The sequence below is a fragment of the Ixodes scapularis genome, unplaced genomic scaffold (genome assembly GCF_016920785.2).
Source record: "Ixodes scapularis isolate PalLabHiFi unplaced genomic scaffold, ASM1692078v2 PGA_scaffold3__209_contigs__length_174095766, whole genome shotgun sequence".
Classification (NCBI taxonomy): domain Eukaryota; kingdom Metazoa; phylum Arthropoda; class Arachnida; order Ixodida; family Ixodidae; genus Ixodes; species Ixodes scapularis.
Window position 1 is genome coordinate 35,213,539 of NW_024609868.1, and position 23,889 is coordinate 35,237,427.

The following is a 23,889-nucleotide window of genomic DNA, read 5'->3' on the forward strand; positions in this document are numbered from 1 at the left end:
CTCGTATAGGCGCCGCGCTATCATCGTAAGGTGAAGAAGGGGGGGAAGGGGGTGAGATATTTTAGCCCCTCCCCCGTGTCTGGCGGAAGAACGATCCACCCCTTTACAGGCCCCAGAGGCGATTCCTCTAATATCAGCGGCAAAACGTTCTTATTGGCTTGCCGGTGCGTGCATGCATCCGCCAGGAAACGCCGGATGGGGCATCATCGGCAAGAGAGCGCTCGGTCTAGACAACGTGACCATCATCGAGATTTGGTTAGTCATGGTCTCCAGCGGACTAGGGGTGGTCGTCCTCATCTGGTACCTCACCAGGGTCCTCCCTTGTGCCACTGCGCTGCCTCAGAGTCCGCTCTTTCCTCTCATGGCATGTATACTCTGTTAATTTCTTTGGACTATTCTACTTACCTTTGGGGGGCACTTCGGGCGCAGGGACCGTTTTCCGCAGTGAAACAACGTTGCTTCAAACGTGTCTTCGACTGATGTGTTGGGTGTCCTAACACTATGTCATTGCTTACGAGCAACGAGCTGCAACAAGCAGCGCCGCCAGTTAGTTGAGGCTTAGAAGAAGAAAAAAAAAAACATTTGTCAGCCATTTCACTTCGTGAAGGGTGTTGGCCAGGGAAGCTGTAGAGCATACCACGCATGATTCATGAAGAGACACACAAAAGCACTTCACCTATTCACTTATTTACAGTATATATACATCATTTTGAGACGGTAGTGATAATTGCTTTGTAATCACTAAGATTTGCACTAATGGGTTCGATTACAACTCTGCCAGTGGTGTAATTTAGGGGGGGGGGGGGCGATTACATTTCGGCGAAAAATAAGAGCGGGCTGAAACCCCAACCCCCCACCCCGCGTACAAGAGGATTTTTTGCACTGCATATTTATAGTTTCTATTTTTAGGGGCGAAGCTCCTTAGGGGCTAGCCATGTCCGTATGCCCGTCCGATGTCCGGCGCCGGGTGCTCGTGCTCACGAGCACGTGAGCACGAGCTCCGGTGCTCGTGTAGGGCAAAAAAAAAAAAAAAAACGCATCTACACGTGGTGAATGATGTTGATTTGGGCGAAGCTCTGGTGGTGCTTGTCTGCGTAGACGGTGAGCCGCAGCATGCCGAGCCTTTCGTTCGTTTTCATCCATGTCAGAAAGAGAATGTGTGGTATGGAACGTGGTTAGATACACATTTGAGCATTTGACCGCAGCGTGACATGGATGAAAACCAACGAAAGGCTCGGCATGCTGCGGCTCAGCGTCTACGCAGACAAGCACCGCCAGAGCTTCGCCCCAATCAGCATCATTCACCACGTGGAAATGCGCCTTTTTTTTTTTTGTATCAACGAGCTTGGATTAGATTATCACGACGCGAAACAATGTTTTGTCGCCTATTTCTTCGCGAAACGTGCCATCTCGACACAAATATAAAGCGCCGTTCACACATGTGCAACCAAGTAAGATGGAGAGAGACCAGACCGGTTTTTAAGCCTCTTGCGACGTCTTGGGACCAACTCCGCTGCGGCGCATCCAGTTTTTAGACGTCGCAAGAGGCTTAAAAACCGGTCTGGTATCTCTCGGTCTTAAGGCCCGTTCACACATTTGCGTTCGGAGCGACCAGTATGCTTACGAACGAATGCAATCTCTGCGACTTTAACGACAACTGTACGCGACCTGTACACACACATGCAACCGCATGCAACCACACGATTTAACAGCCAATGAGAAACGAACCTCAGTTCTAGCTCCTAGCCAATAGTAAGCAACCCAGCTACGCTTACAAACATGGCGGACGGTTTCCTGCCCGACGCGAGGTCCGCCGTCCTCACCGGAGCAGCCGGAGGTTTTGGCTACGGCGTACAGTCAAGAAGATCTGCTGTGGGCCTACAATAGCTGTGTAAAAGCTGGTTCAGACATCTGACACGAACCCGAACCCGTTATCCATGACTGCGTCCGTTGTAACCTGCGCCGCGCGTACACTCCTGCAACCACTGCAACAAGCGCAGTGCGTCGGCGGCACGGCGACCGCCTCTCCGCCGCAGTCAGCTGTTTCAGTGGTGCCTCTAAAAAGAAGGGGACGCGCTGCCATTCACTTGCGTAACAGAAAATTAACACACCGTCTTCTATGACCACAAACTTTTTTTTTTCAGGATACGCTTGCAAGGTAGTGCATTAAAAACAAGAAAAAAAGGTGCAGTACGCCGTCTTGCACGATTACGACTTTATAACGCGACTTTGCCAACAGTACAAATCTCGCCACACGCCTTTTCTACGATTATAAAATACGCTGTAACCTTAGCAGCGATATAGCAACGTAAAAATTTCGTAATCAGATAGACGTTGCGAGCGTTCAGGATTGCTAACACTAATCACCTTTCTCGGGTGATGAAAACGCGTGAAAATTCGCATCCTTTGTACGGTACGCACCAGTAATACCTTGAACTTGACCACACGCATGGAATGCGCCAAAAAATAAATCTGGGCGATGTTCGAGGACACAAATGCTAAGAAAGCACCACTGTAGTCGAAGTAAACAAAGACGACGTCACGGGCGTTTCTGCTGTCTTGAGAGTGCCACCACGAGATCGCCGCACGAGTAGGCGGATCTTCCCTTCTATTACGTGCTGGGTTATCATAACGATACATGACGAAAATTCACAGTCAAGGATAGCGCTTTTACGCGGAAAGATGAGCTTCCACCACGTCGTCCACATCGACGATCACCACCGACAACATGTTTGCAGAAAGAAGGAGCCTGGCACAACCGGCATGCAACGCGCGCGACGGAGCTCTCCTCGACCTGTGACTAGTCTGTCGTTGCGGTCGTTCCCGAACGTAACGAAAAAGTTCAGCCCGGCTCAACTCCTTGCGTTGCGAACGAACACGAACGAAACGACCGTTTGGTTGCTATGGTAACTCGTCGTTCCAACCGGTTGCATTCTTTCGTAAGCGCAGTGGTCGCTCCGAACGCAACTGTGTGAACGGGCCTTTACTCGGTCGCATGTGTGGGAACGGGGCTTAACGCAGCTCAGATAAAAAATCTCCGGCAGCGCCATTACCCACTTCTTCACACGCGCATCTTCACGGTCGGAGCTTATAGTGAATAGAGAGTTTCAGGGAACCGTTTTTGCACATCCGACACGGTGCGATGGGCTCTCCGGTACGAACTGCGCATGTGCGAATCTTCTGCGGGAGCGCATGCGCAGTTCGTACCGGAGAATCCATCTTGCCTTATCGTATGCGCAAAAATGGTTCCCTAAAACTCCCTAATATTTCTCTTCAAACAGCCTTTTTCATATGGAACTCTGCACATTTTCCCACCCGTAGCCTGTGTTGTCAGGGGCTCGAACGGAAACCTAAAACCGGTAGACAATGAAACTTGCCTAAACACCGGTCTCATTTTAAATATGCGTCCAATCGCAACACAGGACTCTTTCAATCAAGTACACCCAAACTCTAAAAAAAAAAAAAAAAAAAAAAAAAAAAAAAGTTATCACCTTACACTCTTTTGTCCCATATAATGCACCTCAAAATTTTTGTTCGACGTAGAGCCCCCTATAGTATAACAGACGGCCTTAAATTTTACGAGGGGCTTGATAACGGTGCGATATAACTTATTAAAATAGCTAAAGTACGTATCAAAGACCACAGAAAAAAAACACTGAGGTTTCGCAGTAGGGCCCAGAAAACTCCGATTATTTTTTTTTTCTTTGTAGTAAGTAACACGTACATTAGCTATTCTAATAACTTGTGCCACACGGCTATCAAGCCTCTCGTGAAAGTTGGCACCGTCAGATCGACGGCAGTGCGCTCTACGTCGAACTGAAGTTTTGGGGTGTATTTCATGGGACAAAGGGTGTAAGAATACACTCTTGTTTTAGAGTGCGATAACTAAACCGGCGTGGCAGAGTAACAACAGGAGGTCCGCGAATCATCGCGGTCGAGGTTGCGACCATCGTCGCGACTTCTTTCATAACCACCGGCTTCGAGTATCGCGCCTCTCTGCAGCCCAGTTACTGGTCCCCTCCGGCTCCCGTGCGGACGGCAGAAAACCTGACGGCAAGACACAACCCGAACCACTTCGAAAGGGCCCCCAACGATGCGGAGCCCGTGATCGTCACGAGGGATCTCATCAAGGTAAACCGTCACGTTTCACCAACACAAGGCCGGTTCACAAATTTGCGTTTGAACGCGACTTAAGACTGGTTCACACATTTGCGTCGACCGCGTTGCGCTGCGTCTTGCAGCACAGCGCCTCTCCATTGGCTTGTCGTAAGGGTCGCCGCAGCAACAGCTTGACGCAAGCTGTCTTAACGAGTCGCAAGTGGTTGCAGTCGCAGTCGAACGCAACTGTGTGAACGAGCCTTTAGTGCGTCGTGACCACCCTATTGAAAATTCCATCAAGGTACGTAATTTGGGACACTGACTGCCAGTCAGCAGCCTTGGTGGAACGTGATGGACCATCAGACGTCATCTGATGGTCCATCAGATGACGTCTGACTGCCACTTCCAAGGGAATTTTATCAACAAGGGCAGCATTTATATAAGAGTAAAGCTATACGCACTCATAAATATCGCCAAATGCCTCAATAAAACAAAATGTTCGAGAAAAAAAAAAAGAAACAAAAAAAGCAGGACCACCGCGGATCGAACCCGCGACCACTTGCGTACACATCGAACACGGTAACCACTATGCTACGCCGCTTCTTAGGGAACGAGATTTCACCATCCGTTTTATACGAGATGCTTCGGTTGCAAATGCAGTTAAGACTTCAGCATGTTATGCAAAGCACTCGTACATCACTCGCCGTACTTCAGTTCTACTCACCTGCCATGTAGAGCACTTTCGCGTCGTAGAACGATCCTTTCGTTCGCGCGTCACCGGCCCAGTAGACCTGGTACACCTTGTCGTCTTCAACTACACCGCTAAAGTCCTTTACATCGTCAGAACTCACAACAGGCTGGGTCTTGTCGAGTAGAAATTCTACTAAAACATAAGACATTGTAGAGCCCGGGCAGGATCGACAGGTTGGAGCAAGTGGGCAAACAAAACGAGTCGAGAGCGATCGTTCATGAAAGCTCGGCGAAGCCTCTACGGGCGAAGCGAAGTGTGAAGTGTCGTTTTCGGCGCTTCGGCGGGCTTCTGATCAAGGTTGTCGGTCGGTTGCGTGTAATATCTCTAACGTCAGCGGTTTTATGGACTCACGTCCCGAAATCGTTTTCTCGTGCATAGATTACTTTTCGTATTCATAGATTTGACGAAATAGTGGTATCCGAACGAACTTTACGTCCTTTGACCGTACGTCTGTCTGCACGTCAAAGCTTTCTGACGTACAGTCAGAGACAATCGATGTACAGTCAGAATCACCACCAAAGACATCCTGATGGCATTTCGCGGCGGCCGACTGCCACCAGGAAACCACCAGAAAGCCGACTAGCGGGGTCTGACTGGAGTTTGACTGTCGGTCAGAGTAACCTGTTGGCCAATCAGACATGCTTGACGTACAGTCAGGCACAGTCAGCGGTCCACTAGAAAACATTGACTGCCAAACAGGGTTACATTGATGGATTTTTCCTTCGGGCATGACAAAGAAAATATATTTTTTTCTTTGCTCGTTATTTTTTTTTATACCGGGATTTAAAATTTCTTGAGGATGTTATTCTCATATTTCTCATATTAATTTCTCACATATAGTACAATTTTTTTATTTCGAAAATACTACAAATGTTTGGGTAATTTACGCAGGTTGCAGAAGCGGTTCCTTAGCTACACGATAGATGGCGCCGTCAGCGGTTTTCCTGCAGGGACTCGGAAGCAGTCACAACGATTGCAACGCTGTTGGTCACGCTCAAACGAAAGTGCCTGAAACCTCGAATCTGACGCTTATAGCGTCTTAATAACACGCGAAGGTAGTCCAAGCTGATAGGAAAGGGTAAAGTTACTGTGTCCTGGGAAAGTAGCGTCATTGCCTTCCCTGCTTGCTAGCCGGACACAAACATGCTTATATATACAAACGACCAAACCTCGTGAGGTAATTGGCTGACCTGTCTCAGTTTCCATGGCCCAGTCGTTACCTCGGTTCATTAAAATCTACGAAGCTTCGAAAGGGTCCTGAACCGCGTCAAGATCGCTATGGAGCGTCATCGTACTGAAAGCGTTCCTCGCCAATATAAGCGTCTTGGGCACTGTGCCCCAAATCAACTCATGTTTATCTCCCCAGATCTCTTACAGTGGTATTGTTGTCCTTGCCTATTTTAAGAGAGAGAAATTATTTTTCAATGCCGTCAAGCACCGACGCCGCATGCGGTGGGTGAGCGAAGGCGTGCGCTTGTTTCGCCGGTGTGTGGGTAAAGTAATCTCGGTATTCAAGAAGCGTCCTTATAAAGCTACCTTTTACCATCAAATTTGCATTGCCTCACCAAAGATAGAGAGGCCAAAGAGGAACTGCTAATTTTATTAACCAAAGTGGCGGCCAAACGGGCAGTTTAGCGCAACTTTCCCAGGATCCAGTGGCTTTAGGAAGCACCTGACAGGTTACCTCCTGGAAGTCTCAGAATGGCAGCCGACGTTGCAATAAGAGACTCGGCTTATTCGGCTGCTTCGTCTCTCAGCCTGAAGTCTCTGAAAGATCAGTTATCTTTGTGAAACGTCTTAAGGCTAATCAAAACTAGACGTTGGGGAGGTTTGTACAGTGACGTGAGGTCGGTCTGCCCGCGGGATATGTCGACGCTGACGCAACGAGGTAAGAAGGAAATTACTCAGAGCGGTATGACTGATAACCAGGTGTTTTAATGTGCATCACGGATTAGTGATTGCACTAATACACGCCTGTGTGATACTCAGTCAGATCTAAAAGGGGGGTGACGAGTGAACCTGGAGGAACAATCTTGAATTCTGCAAATATAAATTTTCCTCCACTGCTCCGAGCTGTAGTCAGCTAGAAAATTTCCCTCTGAGGCTTCCAAAAGGTTATTCATGAAGTTCTTTCAATTCTAAACGTCGTGCACCATCAATGGAAAACTGAAGCTACAATTGATTACTCGAATCATTTATGTAAAGTACCACCCTCTACCAGACTTGTGCCTATCTCAAATACTCTAGTCAAGATACTGTATCTTAAATACTTCTTGGAGTATCTTGGTATCTTGCAAATACCTTTGATGGAGAGTATTTAATACTCTATTTTAATTACCATTCCGAGTATCTTGTAGTTATTATCTTAAATGCATTTTTGATATTCCGCCATTTTCTGATTTTTTTGGTATGAAGTGGGGTGGGCGTGGCACGAGCAAACGTGAACATTCTTTCGAGTAACCGAATCCTGCTGCTAGCTCCGATTAGCTACGGTGACTTTCACTGAGCTCGTGAAAATATCACTTTTTTGCCGACTGTGACTCATATTTCAGCCTAAAGTTCGTACAGGAAAGGGTCTCCCCTCGCCTTTCCAAAGGCGCCTTTTGTTTCTATAGAGTTTCCCCCCAAAAAAATCCTCAAACCAAAAGTGCGGTTTTACGGAAGTAAAGATGCCACCCGAAGGCGCAAGCAGACCGGGAAACGACCTACGAGAACAATGCAGACTTAAGTGTCAAGAAATAACAACTAGAAGAGAATGAGAAGTGGACCCACACAAAAAAGTAGACATCTTTGTTTTGTTTTTTGTATATTTGACCCCGCTAAAGCAAAACGTGGAAGTTTTTTTTTGTTTTGTTTTTTGTCAGTTTGGCACTTATTGCTTTCGCGAACACGGTCTGCAAGGAAACATTGATAAGCAGAGAACATTACAGGAAACGAACTGCAAGCTGGACGACGTCTCAAAATCCCAACAAAGTGCCCCCCAACGCGGAGTGCCTTTCTGAACGCAACCTACTTGAAGAAGGTGCGACCACTGCCGTGGCTATTATGTGGGTTCTCTTTGTTATCCATTCACTCATATTTGTGTCCCAAGTTCGTTTATAGTGAACTCCCCGTATAGGGAATATGGATTGCAGTAAAACGATGCGTCTAAGGTGGGTCGCAGGATGTGATATTCAGCGATGTCACTATTGGCGAAGCGCTCTGACCCGTTTGTCACCCCCACACCTTGGTGTTTACCCAACGCAAGGCCTATGCACATGCCCACAGGCATTGTGGGCATGTTCGTGTCATCTTTTTTAATAGAGCGCGGGCATAGTGTAATGGAAAAAATACCAACAATTAGTGAAGTGACGTTAAGTGCCGGATCTCCCCCGCATGCAGTCGTCAGAGGATGCGAACTTGACCCACTTGGGCTTTTGTGCTGAGCTGGGCAGGGTGCATGCTGCATTGTTCATGCAGGCCGGAGTGGTAACAAAAGAGCCCCTCCTCCCCCTCCCCGGAGAACACGAACTCCAGCCGAACGCTGACGCCGCGTTCGGTTAAGTCAGCCGAGCGCTGAGCCATTGTATTTGTTGTCCCCATCCATCTAGTTCTAAAATTAACCGCTTGGCGCGCCGCGGTTTGATCTTCTCCCCAATAACTAAAGCGACCTTTTCTTGTTGTCTCAGATATTTTTTGTAACATCTATCAGTGATATTGCCACGTGCGTTGCCCAGCGAGGCCGAATGGTTACCGCGCTTGGCTCTCGCGCGGAGGCTCCGGGTTCAATACCAGAAAGCGGACTTCTCTTTTATTTATTCCTTCAACTTGACATTCTGGTAAGTTCGAGAATTTTGTCGTCTGATTGAGTCACGAATGTTCTACGCGCCGAACTTTCTACGCCGAATGTTCCAGAAACCCACGCGGGTACAAAAGGTGCTCCAAGTGGCGGTCCGGAGTCAGTCTCGCCACAGCGGTCGATCCTGCTGTTTCGCCGACATCGACCCCTGCGACGCTAGCCTTTCTCTCCTTTGTTTTGGGAACAAGTTCGCCCCATTAAACGTTTAGTTTCTTCAGTTATTCGCCGCCTCATCATTTATCATTTGTGACAATATTTTGCTCTTTATAGTCGGACTGCATAAAATAGCCCTACGATACTTTTTTTCCCCGTTTTGTGTTGTTGCGTGCTAATAAACCATTCTGGTAACCCAGATTTGCGTAGCTGCATAATTGTCGTTGTCAATGACGTCGATACAAATTAAACAATGCGGAAGTATCTTCAAAAGTAACTGAAATACATTTCTAAGTATTTGTACTGTACTCAAGATACTTTACAGTGAAAGTAAGTTGAGTAGTATTTTAAATACTTTATGACGCAGGTATTTAGTAACTTTACTTAAATACTTTTATCGAGTATTGTGTCTAACACTGCCCTCTCCCAATTAATTAACCATACGGCTATTTTTTTTTATTTTTATATATCTCGTTTTATACGCACCAGTAGATCAAAGCACAGTTATTGAGTAATCAATTTATTAAGTAGCCGATTAGGAGTTTTATGGAAAATAGTTTGTTTTTTTTTGGGCGCATGCATCAAATAATTCTTGAAACTCAGAGTGAGAGTGAGAGTACCAATATCGAAACAGAAAATGTCATAGGCCAAAATTAACGAATGTCGCAGACAACGGGGACGCTTCTCTTTTTTCTGGTGGCCACTGTACGACCGTATATTTTGCGCCTTCCTGTTTGTGTAGAACTTCTGGACCACCAAGGCGCTGGACGGCGTCGACCTGGAGATGTACGAGTCGCAGATCACGGTATTGCTCGGACACAACGGTGCCGGAAAGTCAACCCTTATGAACATACTGACCGGTGAGAATTGTGACCAACATTTTCTTTTTATTAATTATAAGTGATCCTAACGGCCCTTTTTGACTCTCTAATACGCTAACGCGCTGTTTATAAGCAATCCCTGATACGCACACACCGGGCGAAGCCACTGCGCGTGCGCCGAAACTATATATTCTTGTGGAGTGAGGCGTTCTGCGCGTGCGCCCGGTAGAGTTCCTGTATAGCTACCTACGGTAGCAGAGTTGCGCATTCAGCCTCGGCGCGTGGCCGTAGCGCCGGCTTTCCCGCACGAGCTGGATGCTTTGCTCCTCACGTGACTAAATTTGGCGAATAGCGGCGCCGCGCATAGAAAACAGGAGAGGAGGAAAAGGAGGCGGAAAGCAGGGAAACATACGCCGGGGCAAGAGGAACGTCGGCGGAGCGACAGTAAAGGTGGCTTTCTTGCACGCCACCGGATGCTTTGCTCCTCACGTGATGGATCTCGGCGAATAGCGGCGTGGCGGCGCGGGGAAAACAAATGCGCAACTCTGGCTCCCGTAGGGAGCCTATACAGGAACTCTAGCGCCCGGCCGACAGCAGCGCCACCGCAGAGGTGTGACGTCAGAGCGCTCGTTTGTCTATACAGATGGTATTCAGTGCGCACCACATTTGATCGCGTTACTCACATAGCGCATGCCCGGAAAGCTCCAGCTTATTATCTGCCGAGGAGGGCAGTTTTGTAGTGTGTGAAGATTCACTTTAATTTTCTCAGATTGGTTTTAACTTTTTTTTTTCGTAGTTTCATACAATGTTTCCAGGATGGCGACCGAAATTAGAGGCCAGGAATCTGTTTCATAATTTTGTTTTTACACGAATGCTACTTGTGTGTGTGTGTGTGTTTCTTTTACATATTTATTTGCTATTGCATGTCATAAACGCGATAGCATTTCGAGAGACGGCGTAGACAGCTGTTTATTCCGAGACCGGTGACCGGTGCAGGCATGCTGAAACCCAGCGGAGGCGTCGCACTCGTCTGCGGTTACGACATCGTCAAGAACACGACGCATGCGCGGAAGAGCCTCGGCTTCTGTCAGCAGGGTGACGTCTTCTTCACCGACCTCACCACCTGGGAACATGTCGTCTACTTCGCCAAGGTTATACATAAATGCGTATACATACAATGACGCGCACTTGGCGCTTTCTTGTGTGCTTTTTACATCACAAGCTGAGTTTGAGATGCGGCCCATTGTCTGCCAAGAATGAGAACCTTTGTGGTATCCAACGTACCGTTCGTTTCTTTAAAACTCTATCGCGTTAAAAATGAAAAAAAAAATCGGAAGGAAGGTGTTTTGTGGCACCATTATTATAGTTAAAAAAGCCCAGCACATATTTTATGTCTGTATTTGTACAGAACGCAACTCGAGTGGTGATTGCTTCCCCGCGTGCTGCAGGATGTCCTTAATAATGAGAGCGATTTCATTAGGATCCTCTGACTAATTTTTAATGAAGCTCGATCAACACGAATGGGATTCGACGGAAGTCATTTAATTGTAACCTCTGCGTGGAGGCTCGTGTTTGTGCTTGTTCTTCTTTATCCTCTCCCCTGGTGAAAATGTCCACCGTAGTGATCTGATTACGGCATTTTAGTATATTGTTCTCACACTCCAGAAACAGAGACAGATATTTGTATGGTAAAGTTATCAGGACGATCGAGAAATCACTTTCGAAGGACGGTGTAAGAAGGCCGATTTCACCGGATCAATGGATGGATGGATGGATACGACTAAATCATTTTATTTGGTCGGCAGCTTGCGCCGTATATTGAGGAAAAACTTTCTAATTACATCAGTGAAAAAACAGTGCTCTCTAGTGGTGACTTGTGAGACTGCCTGGAGTGACAGAATGATAAAACATATATGCACTTTTTTAATTTATATCACGTAAGGCAAAAGACAAATATGGTGTAAAGTACGGCTGCGTAGCAGTCTTTTTGTGAAGCTCTCTCTCTACCATTGCAAGCTTGCCGACTGCAATCTGCGATCAGCCGACCTAAGGCAATTCGTATAGCCACCAAATGTCCCGAAACGATACTCCTGAGTACTATCGCCGAAACAGAGTCGCTTGATAATTCTTTACAAGCGCGATTGTGAGGGAGCGCTATTAGGTATATGGGAGTCTAAAAATGTTCCACTAAAATTTTCTAACATTTTAACGTGCGAAAGCTCAGTGTATTTTTACTAAACCTCATAATACGGATATGTTAAAGCGATACTGAACCGCAATTTGGAGCTGACAAAACAAAGCTGGAGCGATAGGCGGGACGCTGCAAAACCCCAAAAACACCACTTATACAACAATATCTCTAATGGATGGCCGTATTTTTGAAAAAGAAGTGCGCGATTGAACACGGCCGACGGGGCCGACGAGACGTGACGTCACCATTCTCATTCCCTCACCTCTTCGCTTCGTCTCCTCGAGTTTTGGCTGGTGAGCCGAAGCGAGGCAGCTCCCTCTCATTCTCAACTGTTCCAGGAGGATCGTGACGTCATCGTCCTCGCTTGATCGCGCCCTGCCTTTCCAAACATACGCCCATCCGTTTGAGGTATTGATGTATCAGTGATGTTTTCGAGTCCGTAGCGTCCCGTTCAACGCTTCTGCGGCCTTATATTGCGAAATCCAGATTGCGGTTCAGCATCCACTTTAACACACACAAACTTAAACAGTACCACTAAAAATAAGCAAATCAATCGCATCACTTTATATTCATTTCGAAACGTTAATAAAGCTTTTGTGTGTGTGTGTGTGTGTGTGTGTGTGTGTGTGTAAAGCGTACACAGAACGTATGAAAATTCTTCGGTAAATGCTGCGAACAGCATTACGTGTGTGTCCGCTTTTCTTCTGAAAAAACATTTGTGTCACCAATGCATCGTGACCGCCAATGAGCTTGCCTCCCTGCTTTATAGCTTGGCACTATGTGCGTTAAACTTAAACGTTTTGAGCTGATTTGCGCCTTGAAACACGACTGCCGCGTTGACATCTTGTTTAGACCCTCAACGGAACACATTTATGATTCGCACGCAGTTAAAGGGACTAGGACGAACCCAAGCCAAAACCCAGGCTCGAGATACGCTCATGGCTGTGGGACTTGACAGCAAGCTGAACGATCTACCCGAAAAACTGTCGGGAGGAATGAAGAGGAGGCTTTCCATCGCCATGGCCGTCGTCTCTAGTCCCAAGGTAAACCGACCGCCACGCTGTTTGCAGACAAGGCGCGTTTGCCCACGCATGGTGGGGCACTGTTCGTAGCGCAGAAACCAAAGTAGGAGGAAGTGAAGCGTCTGCGCTTGCACAGTGGAGGCGACAGCAGCGCCGCCACAGCAGTGGTGTGACGTCAGAGAGTTAAGTGGGTGTGCACTAGGCTTGTTCGATTGGCCTGCACCTCCTGCACCGGTGCGGAAAAGTGCAGGCCGGTGTGCTTCCGGTTGTTCCTCAAGAAGTATACATACCGGAAGTACACCGCCCTGCAGTTTTCTGCCCCGGTGCAGGAGGTGCAGGTAAGTCGAACGAGTCTCCCCTACTGTATAGTCCTAAGCAGGGATGGGCAAAATACATGCAAATATGTATCGAAATACAAATACAAAATACTTCGTCAAAAATGTATTTAATTACAAATATAATTACATTTCCAGAAAAGCATTTAAGTACAAGATACAAATACAACCAAATGTATTTTGTCTACTCCAAATACTTTTCCAAATACATTCCTCAAAATTTGCGTCAGCGACTTCAGGGCACCTGCAACAGGTTTCTGGGTATCTCATATTAATTTTGCATCACACACTCGGGAGTTAGTGTGCGAGGCTCTAGTAACGTAATAGAAATATAATCACAAAAAAAAATGTAATCAGCTTGGACGTAATAGGTGAAAAAAGTACAGAGCTTCAAGCAGCTTTTTTTGTTGATTACGTTTTGGTATAGACCAACAAAGAACCGAGACGACCAAGACGCGCAGCACTAGCTAGAGAATTTTTTATTGTTGCAACTCGCACCAGTTACGAAAACCTGGACGACCCGCGCATTTAGAATGTTCCAGACAAAAATATGGATGGAAATCAGGCTGGAAAGCATCACAAGTTGTCACAGGCACTTATTTAGCCAGTCTGCCTGTGAACGTCGATTTCGCCACTATTGCCCTGGACTAGCACCGTAATCACAAAGTCACTAAACGCTTGTGCTTGATTGAGAGACACTGCATCCGGTGCAGAACGTAGTTTTCTTCCTGCTCTGGACAGTGCCTTTCAAATAAAGCCGGAGGAGAGAAAGAAAAAAGCCCCATGGCCGAATAAAGGATGGAGACTATATCTTACAACCCCATGCATAGAAACAAGAATTGCCGTGACATTAAATTTGAGGGGTGTATTTTCGCCCACAAAACTGTATTTAATTACAATTGTATTTGAAATACCCACGTTTTAGTATTTAAATACACACGTCAAATGCATTACCCAATTTGTAATTAAATACAAATGCAAAATACACAAAGTATTTGAAATACGTATTTCAAACACTTGTATTTAAAATACTGCCCATCCCTGCCCTACGCGCAGCTCAATCGGCACTTCTGTTTTTACATCGATAGCTGCTGTGTGGTCTTCCTCCAAACTCGAAATAATGTATTTGCATCCAATGCTCTGTCTCGTGTCATGTGTCTCACGGGACATCATAACATCTTGGTGTCATGGCGTCATGATATCACGCAACATCATGACGTCACGAGATTAGCGAGGTCACGTGACGTCGCGGAGTCATGTGACAAGGTGTCCGTGAGAAGGCCTCTGCGTTTATTTGGTTACGAAAGGATGCGTTAGGGTCCGATACAGCTATCGCTGTGACTTCACTGTGAATTCATACATAACCGCTTTTTATTTTAGCTAGATTTTGTTTTCGGACGCATTTTTATGGTACGTTTAAACCGACGCAGGTGGTGCTTCTAGACGAGCCCACCGCCGGCCTGGACCCCGAGAACAAGCGCGAAGTGTGGGACCTGCTCCTGGGCATGCGCGCCAAGACCACGCTCATCATCTCCACGCACGACATGGACGAAGCGGACGTGTTGGCCGACCGCATCGTGGTCATGGCCGAAGGAAGGGCGCTCTGCAGCGGATCACCCGCCTTCCTCAAGAAAGCTTACGGTGCGTCCAAGTCTGGTCCATGGAATCCCTCTCCGCGACCGGTGTATTTACTGCGTCCCAAAAGGGTGATCCCTCGATTTCCTCCTCGATAATGGCGGCCGCGATAATGGCGGCAACGCCTGTTCTGCTGCATGTCGCTTTCCAGCTTGACAGTTCACGGAAGCTTCAGCGGGCAGGAGTTGGGACGCCACGGCGAAATTCGCGTTCTCTCATGCTTTTTTTTTTTTCCAGAGCCTCTACGCCGACTGCAAGGATCGCGGCATTCAACAACAGCATGCCACTCAGGCTTTTATGACGTCAGTAGTTGCCACTTCGGAACCAGTTTCGATGTATGAGCGGAATTAGACATTATCACGCCAATCGGAGACGCGTTCCAGGCACCAGTACAAGAAAATAAAAAAAGACGTGATCGACGATAGTGGGGAGACCTTAAAGACTCACAGTGACTGTTGACGTTTTGCTCATTAGAGACAGTTGCTCATGACTAAAATATAGGGCATGCCTACAGTGAATTTTGCCGCTGTAAAACAAGCCGCAAAAATCGGCGCCGGCAGACAGAAAGTTCATACTTTCACCGAATTTGCATTTAGGCGGGTTGTTTACGAGCTTAAATTTTAAGACGTAGCTCTCTTCCTGCGAAAAATGAGCCCTACAAACTTGCTATAATCAGTGGCAAACCTGTTCGCAGATGGCTGAGTTAGCGATGGCTGTTACGTATGGCGCCATATGTCCCGATAAGCGCAGCGGACAGACGAAAGGGTGCTTCGACCGCTCGCTGCGACGAGGACGAAGCTAAGACACCTAGAATAAGTGACGTAGCTGGGTGCTCGTCAAATATTTATTTTCCTCTAAAGGAATACAATTTCGGTCGGTAGTATATATGAAGAGAAAGTCTGGGGATCAGCCTTTAGACTTTAGTACACGCTGCCTCAGCAGTGAGGCCCTCTCGCTATCCAAGTTCGCAAGTTTGTTCTCACACTTTCGCTTGACTACGACTGGATATTGCAATAACCGGTTTCGAAACCGCTTGGTACTGCTCACGACTGGCTGCACACCGCACCTGTCATCTAAGAGACAGCAGCAAAAGCAGTTAAATCGCGAGCTAAGCTGATTGTAGCGGTCCCCAACGTCAACAGGACGCTATGTTCGCTTTTGTGACTGCTTAAGACAGGCTGCGCGGGAGTACTATCGGTCGTAAGCAGTACAAGCGGCTTAAAAACCGATTGTAGCGCCGTCTTTGGCAGTTAAAGGGGTACTCCACCGATTTTTTGAGCTACCTCAACTAACTATATTTTCTGACTCACCGGCCTTTAGCCTTTCCGGTATGCTATTTAGTATCGCAAAATTCATAATAGGTATTGTGAAATCGGCAAATGAAAATGGTGCAAAAACCAATATTCAAATATTCGTGCACTTTTCAGTGCCGTGACGTCAGTGGCAGGCAGGCTTGCCAGTCGAGCAAGTAGTCTAAAAATAGAATATCCCAAACATTTGTTCCGTGCTGGAGCACGGATACGGGAGCGAGCTTCCAAAGCACTCATTTGACACCAAGAAACTGCTTCAAATGGTTGGGAACAACTTCTGTAGTCCAAAAAGTTAACCCCTGCCTTCCACTGACGTCACTTTGTTGTTGTTGCCAGTAGAGACTTTCAGTTTGAAAAACATGGTGAAGACCAAAACTGTAAATTCAATAACTTCGCGAAAAAACAATATTTTGACCTAATATTTGGGATACTATTTTAGCAATGTTTGTTCGTTAGTTTAGCAAAATTGCAAGCAAATCGGAGACAATGAAAAAAACGGTGGAGTACCCCTTTAAACGCAACTGTGCGGGCCAGCATTAACGGCGTGCGAAATGCCTTTTCGCGCAGGCGTCGGCTACCAGCTTCGCATCCTCAAGAAGCCCGGGACCTTCGCTCTGCTCACGGTGGTGAACATCATCAAAAAGACGGCTCCTAAGGCGGAGGAAAAGGAGAAACAAAACGAGGTGATCGTGGCCCTAAACACGCTCAGCCATCGGGGTTTCATCTCCATGTTTAAGGAGCTGGAATTGCATCAGTCCAGCCTTGGTATTGGCGCCATTGGAGTCACCGTTGCTACCATGAGGGACGTCTACGTCAAGTGAGGAGCCTTGACCCTTATTAAAGGTTGTCTAGAATATTTCATTTGCACCCGGCTTCTAATATCTGGTGATTAGGGTTCTGTGCTTTAAAAAAATGAATAAAAAGAAACTTGTTACTAACAAAATAAACTTCAAACACTGAGATTGCGATGGTAAAAAAAGTATTCTTTAAATAGCTTTGAACAGACCACAGGGTGAGTTGTCCTGGGGAGAGGGCACTAATTTGTTCTTGCAAATCTTGAGCGATTAACAAAAGCCAATATTCAGGTTTCTAATTTGGACCATACCATTCGCGCTTCTTCGAGGGAGGAGGTGTGGTGTTTATATAATCTAGGAACGGGCGTAGATTTCTTAGTAGGGGGGTAGCTGGGAAGAAAACGAGGTTTTAAGTGACGACGTCCTGAAGCACTTTCTGGATTCACCTTAAAATATGTTTACCAGGTCGCTTAGCGACAACGTCATAGCTCTTTGGGAATGCTAGTGCTGTACGAAGATCTCAACTCCGGTAGAATGGCTTTAAACTCTCATATGCTACTTTACGTAGGATCAACCTGGAGTGCCGGCCAGCCGAAGCAAGGGAGAAAGATGATAAGATCAACGGTGGGTATTGAGTATCAGTATACTGTTATTGGCTGTCTATAAACGTGCGCCGGGAACAGTCGACGATAGTAGTTTGCTGGGTGCTTCTACAAAAGGTCTCAGAGGTCAGGCCTAATTGCCCTAAAACTTCTGACGCACTTTTAGAAGGAAGCATAAATGACTTTTGGCGACGAGATTCTTCGATGATCACTCCTTTCCGCTGACGCTTTGTGCAGACCAAGACGTCGCCTACGCAGCCTCGGCAGCCGGCACCAGAGTTTCTCAAACTTCCCGGCTCTTGGTGCTGATGTGGAAGCGGGCCATCTGCTTCCAGAGATCCTACTTCACCATCTTCACGGCGTTCGTCTTGCCCGCGGTTCTGTTCTTGTTGCTCTATCCGGGAAACCGGAAGGGCGAAATTTCCACCCACCGGGACCAAACGTCCACGCTCGTCCCGATATCCCTGAAAAGCCTCTTTCCCGGAGCGGTCACCTTCGCCCAGCACGACGCGGCGACCCGAGAGTACTTCGAGAAGTACCGTCCACTCGTGGAAAGTGAAGAAGCCGAGCTCAAGCTGTTTCCTAACGCTACGCAGACACTGCTGGATGAAGCCAGTCGCGATTACCTGGCGTACGCTTCCAAGTACATTCTGGGCGGTGTTTTTGAAGAGCAGAGGTGGGCAGGTTTTTTGCTCACTTCTTAGGGATGGGGATGCTGTGGGGCTTGTTTGTTCTTTCGCTTGGACGCCTTTGAGAACCACGTTAAGTGTCTGTAGCCGCATTTACACGAATGTGGCTTAGTCGCATCAAATCCAGTTGTCGCATTATATGGTCACGTGAACGGCATAATGCGCTAGGGAAGCGCATCGCATTCAATTCGCTACGAAGAGGTGGATTGAGAAGGCGAATGCGCATTCACTTAGCCCATTTAAACAGAGATCGCATCGCATTTTGAAATGGAAAGGATTGTGGGAAGGCGCTCGCTGCGGGAGCGAGTGAACAGTTGAGTACATGGCGGTTGCCAACCTCGTCGGCGGCGGCAGAGAGCGGTCCAGTGGGGTGACCCGCAGTTCTATCCCGAAAAGAAATGCAAGCTCTTATTTCCATCATAAGTGAGCGGAATATAGCTGAGCTGCTCGGTGAGGGCGGCCCCTGTCCAAGCCTTACGAAGTACGACTTGAGCGTCCGACGGAGTCCCTAGAGGCTTCGTCGCAAGCACGAACGACGCCGACAGCTCCGAGCGCTGCATGGTAGCACAGTACGAGCAGTTCCTACCTCGGTGCTGTTCCTGGCTGGGTCGGAGCCTTTCGGCCTCGGGGTCCGGTCCTGGTTGGCGAGGTTTGGCGAGGCGAAGCGCGGTGGCGTCCTCGGAGCGGTTGAAACCGATCTCGCTCGCCAGGGCGTGCGCACGCACGTTGGGTTACAGCCCGAAGTGCGTGCGCACGTCGGCTCTGGAAGCGCTTCGGGCCACAGCTTAAAACGCTTAGGTTTTGATGTTTCTTCCGTCTCGTAACTTCTCGTACAGCATCGAAGACAGCGAGCACGATCACTACGCTCGCCGAAAGCGTCGAAAGACCTTCACTTGTAATGCACCGGAAAACATTGTCAGGTGGTGCGGCTGATGCCGGAAACGTAGCTTTAACTTTAAGCTTTAACGCCCGGCGTGACGCCACACGCTAAAAAAAAAAAAAGGTATCACCTTACATCCTTTCGTATAATGCACCCCCAAACTTCAGTTCGACGTACAGCGCACTATAGTGGAACAGACGGCCCCACATTTTAAGGGGGTCTTGATAACGATGCGGTATAACTTATTACATAGCTACGTATCAAGGACCACAGAAAGAAAACACTGAGGTTTTGTAGTAGCGCCAAGTAAACCCCGATTATTAGTTTTTCTTTGTAGTCAGTAACACGTACATTGGCTATTCTAATAAGTTGTACCACACGGCCATCCAGCCTCTCGTGAAAGTTAGTGAAAACAAACTTCTAGTGTTGTAAACTTTTTTTTTTTTTTGCGGGGGGAGGGGAGGTTTAGATAGATGTCTTAAGCAGCTTACCTGCATTCTTGAACTACTTGGTGAAAATTCATTCGTGTTGAATGCTCATCTCTCTTAGTGACGTCAGAAAAACGGTGCTTTCGAACTGATAGGCTTAGCCGCGACATTCCATTCTGCGATCTCGGGCCGCGAAGCGTTTGTCCTGCAGTTCTCGTGTTGCAACAGACTAGAGAAAGCAAGGCCCGCGTGTCGCCTCATTTTTAAGGGGTTGCCAATGATGATGATTATGATCATGATGATTATGATGATGATGATGGCGACGTGGGTGTTGTGGCTCGTCGGGTGGTTTCAGGCTCGAGGGCTGGTACAATCCATTCGCGGCGCTCAGCAAGGTGATCAGCCTAAACCTCTTGGACACGGCTCTGATACGCCTTCAATCGGGCAACCGTGCCGCCCGGATCCGCACCAACCTCTACGTTCACGAGGACCTTTTCCGGGAACTAGGCTTTTCCGGCAATGTAAGGGCCCGGATTGGAGCCCTGCTTTCCGGGATTATGCTGTATATCGATCTCTATCACTGGTTCTTATATACGCCCATGCTAGTCGGCGTCCTGTGCGCCCACTTTGTGCTCTTCCCATTCGTCGAGCACGCGTGCCGCGCCAAGGCGTTGCAGCTCATGACGGGCGTTCCCGGGCTTGTCTACTGCCTGTCCAACTTCCTCTTTGATCTGCTGGTCTACTTGGCGGCCTTTCTCATCTTTGGCGCCTGCCTGGTCTCCTTATACAAGCTGAGGACCGTCACATACGGTAAGCGACTTGTTGCGACACAGCGCGAACGGTATATGCTATGGGCTTCCAGTACTAAAGCGGCCGTGTGCAAGGCTAGGCTACATGACTACCGACGATGCAGCGCGAGTATCACGCGCTTCCAAAGGACCCGGGAGACGCATGACGGCACATGCGCTGTGAACCGCCACCTCATGTCACGCCCGTCGCGTCTCCCGCAAAAGCGACGATGGGGAGTTTTCGTAGACCGCGTTTCCCCCTCCACTAAGCACTCCGCAACGAAGAAGCCACTACTGCGCTTGAGCGACGATGACCTTAACTGTATAGTTCTGGGTATCGTAGTGGGCTGCAGATAGCGTTGTGGGACGGCGAAAACGATCTACGAAAACTCTCCAGTACCTTCTCCCGCAAACCTGGGGCCTTTAACGTGCACCACACTGTAGTGATTCAAGATTGCACGAACGCTTGCCGGTACGAAGCTTATCCAGATCGAAACGGGTAAGGGGCGGGGATCGAACCAAGGAGGTTCAGCAGCGCAAGCTTTCGCTCCACGCTCCGAGCCGAAACGCGTTAGCCCTTTCGACCGCCGATATCTGCCCAATCTCGCATAGTTCCCGGGAAACCATGTAGTATAACTAATTGAATAGATATTTAAATAATTTTAAGCCGCATAAGTTGTGTGCTGCGGGTACCTGGCGGAGGCGCACGCTCCCAAAAGCTCGTATGTCCTTTTGGAACGTGATTCGTTCAAAATTAAGCTCCTCTTATCTCAACAGTCAGGGCGAATCTTGCAATGTTTTAGGGGAATCATAGCACATCTCTTTGAGTAGATGTTTAAATAATTTTGAGCACTATAGGTAGCACGCAGCATGTCCTTGGTGGAGTCACACTTCTCAAAATATTCAAGGGTTCGCTCTTTAGGAACGTGATTCTTTCTAAGTAGCCACATTCAGCGCCTTTTATCTCAACAACCAGGGCCAATTTCCCCGGGAATCATGCGGTCTGCATTGTGGGGTAGCAATTCGATGAAATATAAATTATATAAGACGTCTATGTTGTTTTTGAGAGTTCCTTGCAAAGATGCATTTGCCCCAAAAAACACATGTGGTCGGATAGCGCCAGGCAAGTGAAGTCAGAGGCCAACTTCAGCGCCTCCTACTTCGGCATCCAGGTCGTTTCTAATGCCGTAGTCCACCTCATGAGGTTGGGTTCCAAAGAAAGAAACGCCAAAGCTGCTTTCTGCGAACTCCCTGCGAACTCCCTGTGAAGCTTGTTGAGACCATCGGACCATTGGCCGAGTGGGTTAGCGCACATGAGCTCGGAGCACGTTGAGCGAAACTGATCCTGGGTTCCTGGGCTCAATCCCCACCCCTGCCCGTTTCTATCCGGATGAACGCAGTCTTTATTATAATCCCTCTGGGAACTTTGGGAAATAGGTAATGGTTCTCTCATAAGTTTGATGTAACCATAACCGGAACGAAGATTTCCATGGGAGTCAATGGAGAAAATCGATATTTTTTCTCTGGGAACCGACATAAACTGTCAGGGGGTAATAAAAATTTTCTTTGACTAATAAAGATAACTTATCTAAACATATCTGGGAAAATTTTCTGTTATTTGATTTTTATCGGTTAGATTTTGTTGTTTTTAGCTGTTTGCACACAACTGCCAAGAGATGGCGCAAGTGGTTCATGTCCCGAATTGCTGGGGATGCGAGGGCAAAAAGCTCGCGCTGGAGGCGGAGCTTCTAGACTCAGCTTAAGGGTGAACGGAGTATAATCCTAGCCTGGCGCCCATATTTTGGCACAAAAGAGTAGACCTTTAAAAACTACATTGGTTCTAAATAACTTTGAACCCCACCCGTAACTGGAAAACTAACTGGCCACGTTAACAGTTCTTTTGGGGTCTCGGTGCCTTTCGGGCCCTTCATCTTACCCTAACGCAGCGCTACCTTTCCGCGTACTCGTCACCCTCTCCCCCCCCCCCCCCCCCCCTCCGTGCCACAGCCTGGGTACGCCAGCTGGCATGGAAGGGATGGTGGCGTGGCCTGATGCGTTCGTGATGCTCGTTGCGCCGTGGGATGGTGGGTTCGTTACCTATCCAAGAGTTCAAAAACGTGGCGGGAGGCAATGCTGTCAGGCATAGAGCGACGGCGCTCCCTGGCTATTCCTCAACGCCCATACTCGACATTCTGCTCCTCCACTGCTCCTTAAGATGGATTCATCCCAGCGAATCGCATCGCTGCGCACGTCCCGAAGGTGACATGACACTCGCATGGCATGGGATTGGCATGAGTGGCTCGCCACGAGAAAACAAGGATGTGTGCAGTGCAGGCGAAGGAAACACCAGGCGAAGATAGAAAACGCAAGCACTAAGGCTAGACGGGGGAGGAGGGCAATGGAGGGCGAGGGGAAAAAGGGAGAGCACTAAGAACGTTAGAGAAGAAAGCAGGTTTCTCTCCTTTTCCTCAGCCTTCCTAGTGCTTGCCCTTTCTATCTGCGACTGGCGTTGCCTTCGCCTGTACTGCACACAGCTAGTGACGCGAAGTATAGGCAAAGGCTTTGCTTTAAAACGTATCTATTTAACGACCAGAGAAGCGGGCGCCACATGCGCCCTGCTGTTTGGTCACAAAAAACAAAAGAAATATTTTTATTTGTCTCGGGAGCTTCCAGGATGAACGAGACGACGAGTGGAAGCGATCAGGGACTCGTGGGGCTTCAGTAATCTGGAGCCAAGCCAACGTGCCTCGGGGTCTTCCAGATACATAAGGAGTGCCTGTGATGCTGCGAGGACCCGGCCAGGGTCGGGGGAAGATGGCGGGTTGAGCCACTCAGTGAGAGTCGAGGGGTGAGGAGAGAAGGTTGAGAGAGCGCGAGAGCAGGCTGTGGAGGGAAGGGGGCAGTCCCACGAAAGATGAGAGAGCGTAGCGGGTGTGTGGCACTCTCGGTCCAGAGGAATTTGTGAGCACACTTTCTTGTGAAGGGTGGGGGCGAGGAGTGCTCCTGATCTGGCTTGGTGTAGGAGGGAGGTCTGGTGACGAGTCAGGGGAATTCGAGAGAGGGAGGGAAAGTCGAGAGGATTGGCCTGACTGGATAGGTATTGGCGTCGTTGACTGGTGTGCACCTGCCGGGCTTCGTGAGCGTCGTGAAAGGCGCCAGGTGCGAGCTCCGGTGGCAAAGAAGAAGTCGGGGCCCCGGCTTATGCGGAGAGAAGTTTAGCGCGAGCAAGTCAGTGAGCTCTTTCATTACCGGGAATACCGCAATGGGTGGGTACCCAGTCGACGAGAAGATGGTGGCCTGCCGTCCGGATGGAGAGAGCGCCCCGATGAATTTGAATGGTAATCGCCGATGTCGGCGATGGGTGTCGGAAAGCACGGATGGCTTCCTGAGAATCCGTGTATATCGTGATGCTGGAGGAGTTCGTTAGGGTGGCGGCGTCGATTGAACTAAGGCAATGGAATATTGAACAAAGCTCAACATGACAGGAGGAGCTGGAAGTCGGAAAAACTTGTGAGCCTCGTGGGTGGCCGTCAACATTGCACCATGCCGTGCTG

The 23,889-nt window shown here is 48.3% G+C and overlaps 1 protein-coding gene across 1 annotated transcript in view; it reads left to right on the plus strand.

Annotated features, from left to right (window-relative positions):
• The window catches only part of LOC8031407 (ATP-binding cassette sub-family A member 13-like), a 74,007-nt gene that overhangs the window by 17,133 nt on the left and 32,985 nt on the right, over nt 1-23,889 (plus strand). The window contains exons 6-15 of the mRNA XM_040216187.1: nt 186-364; nt 4,003-4,131; nt 9,583-9,700; nt 10,658-10,812; nt 12,740-12,895; nt 14,640-14,850; nt 16,722-16,971; nt 17,517-17,572; nt 17,788-18,226; nt 19,903-20,357. Coding sequence (XP_040072121.1) covers nt 186-364; nt 4,003-4,131; nt 9,583-9,700; nt 10,658-10,812; nt 12,740-12,895; nt 14,640-14,850; nt 16,722-16,971; nt 17,517-17,572; nt 17,788-18,226; nt 19,903-20,357 — 2,148 coding nt within the window. The remainder of the gene's footprint in view (nt 1-185; nt 365-4,002; nt 4,132-9,582; nt 9,701-10,657; nt 10,813-12,739; nt 12,896-14,639; nt 14,851-16,721; nt 16,972-17,516; nt 17,573-17,787; nt 18,227-19,902; nt 20,358-23,889) is intronic.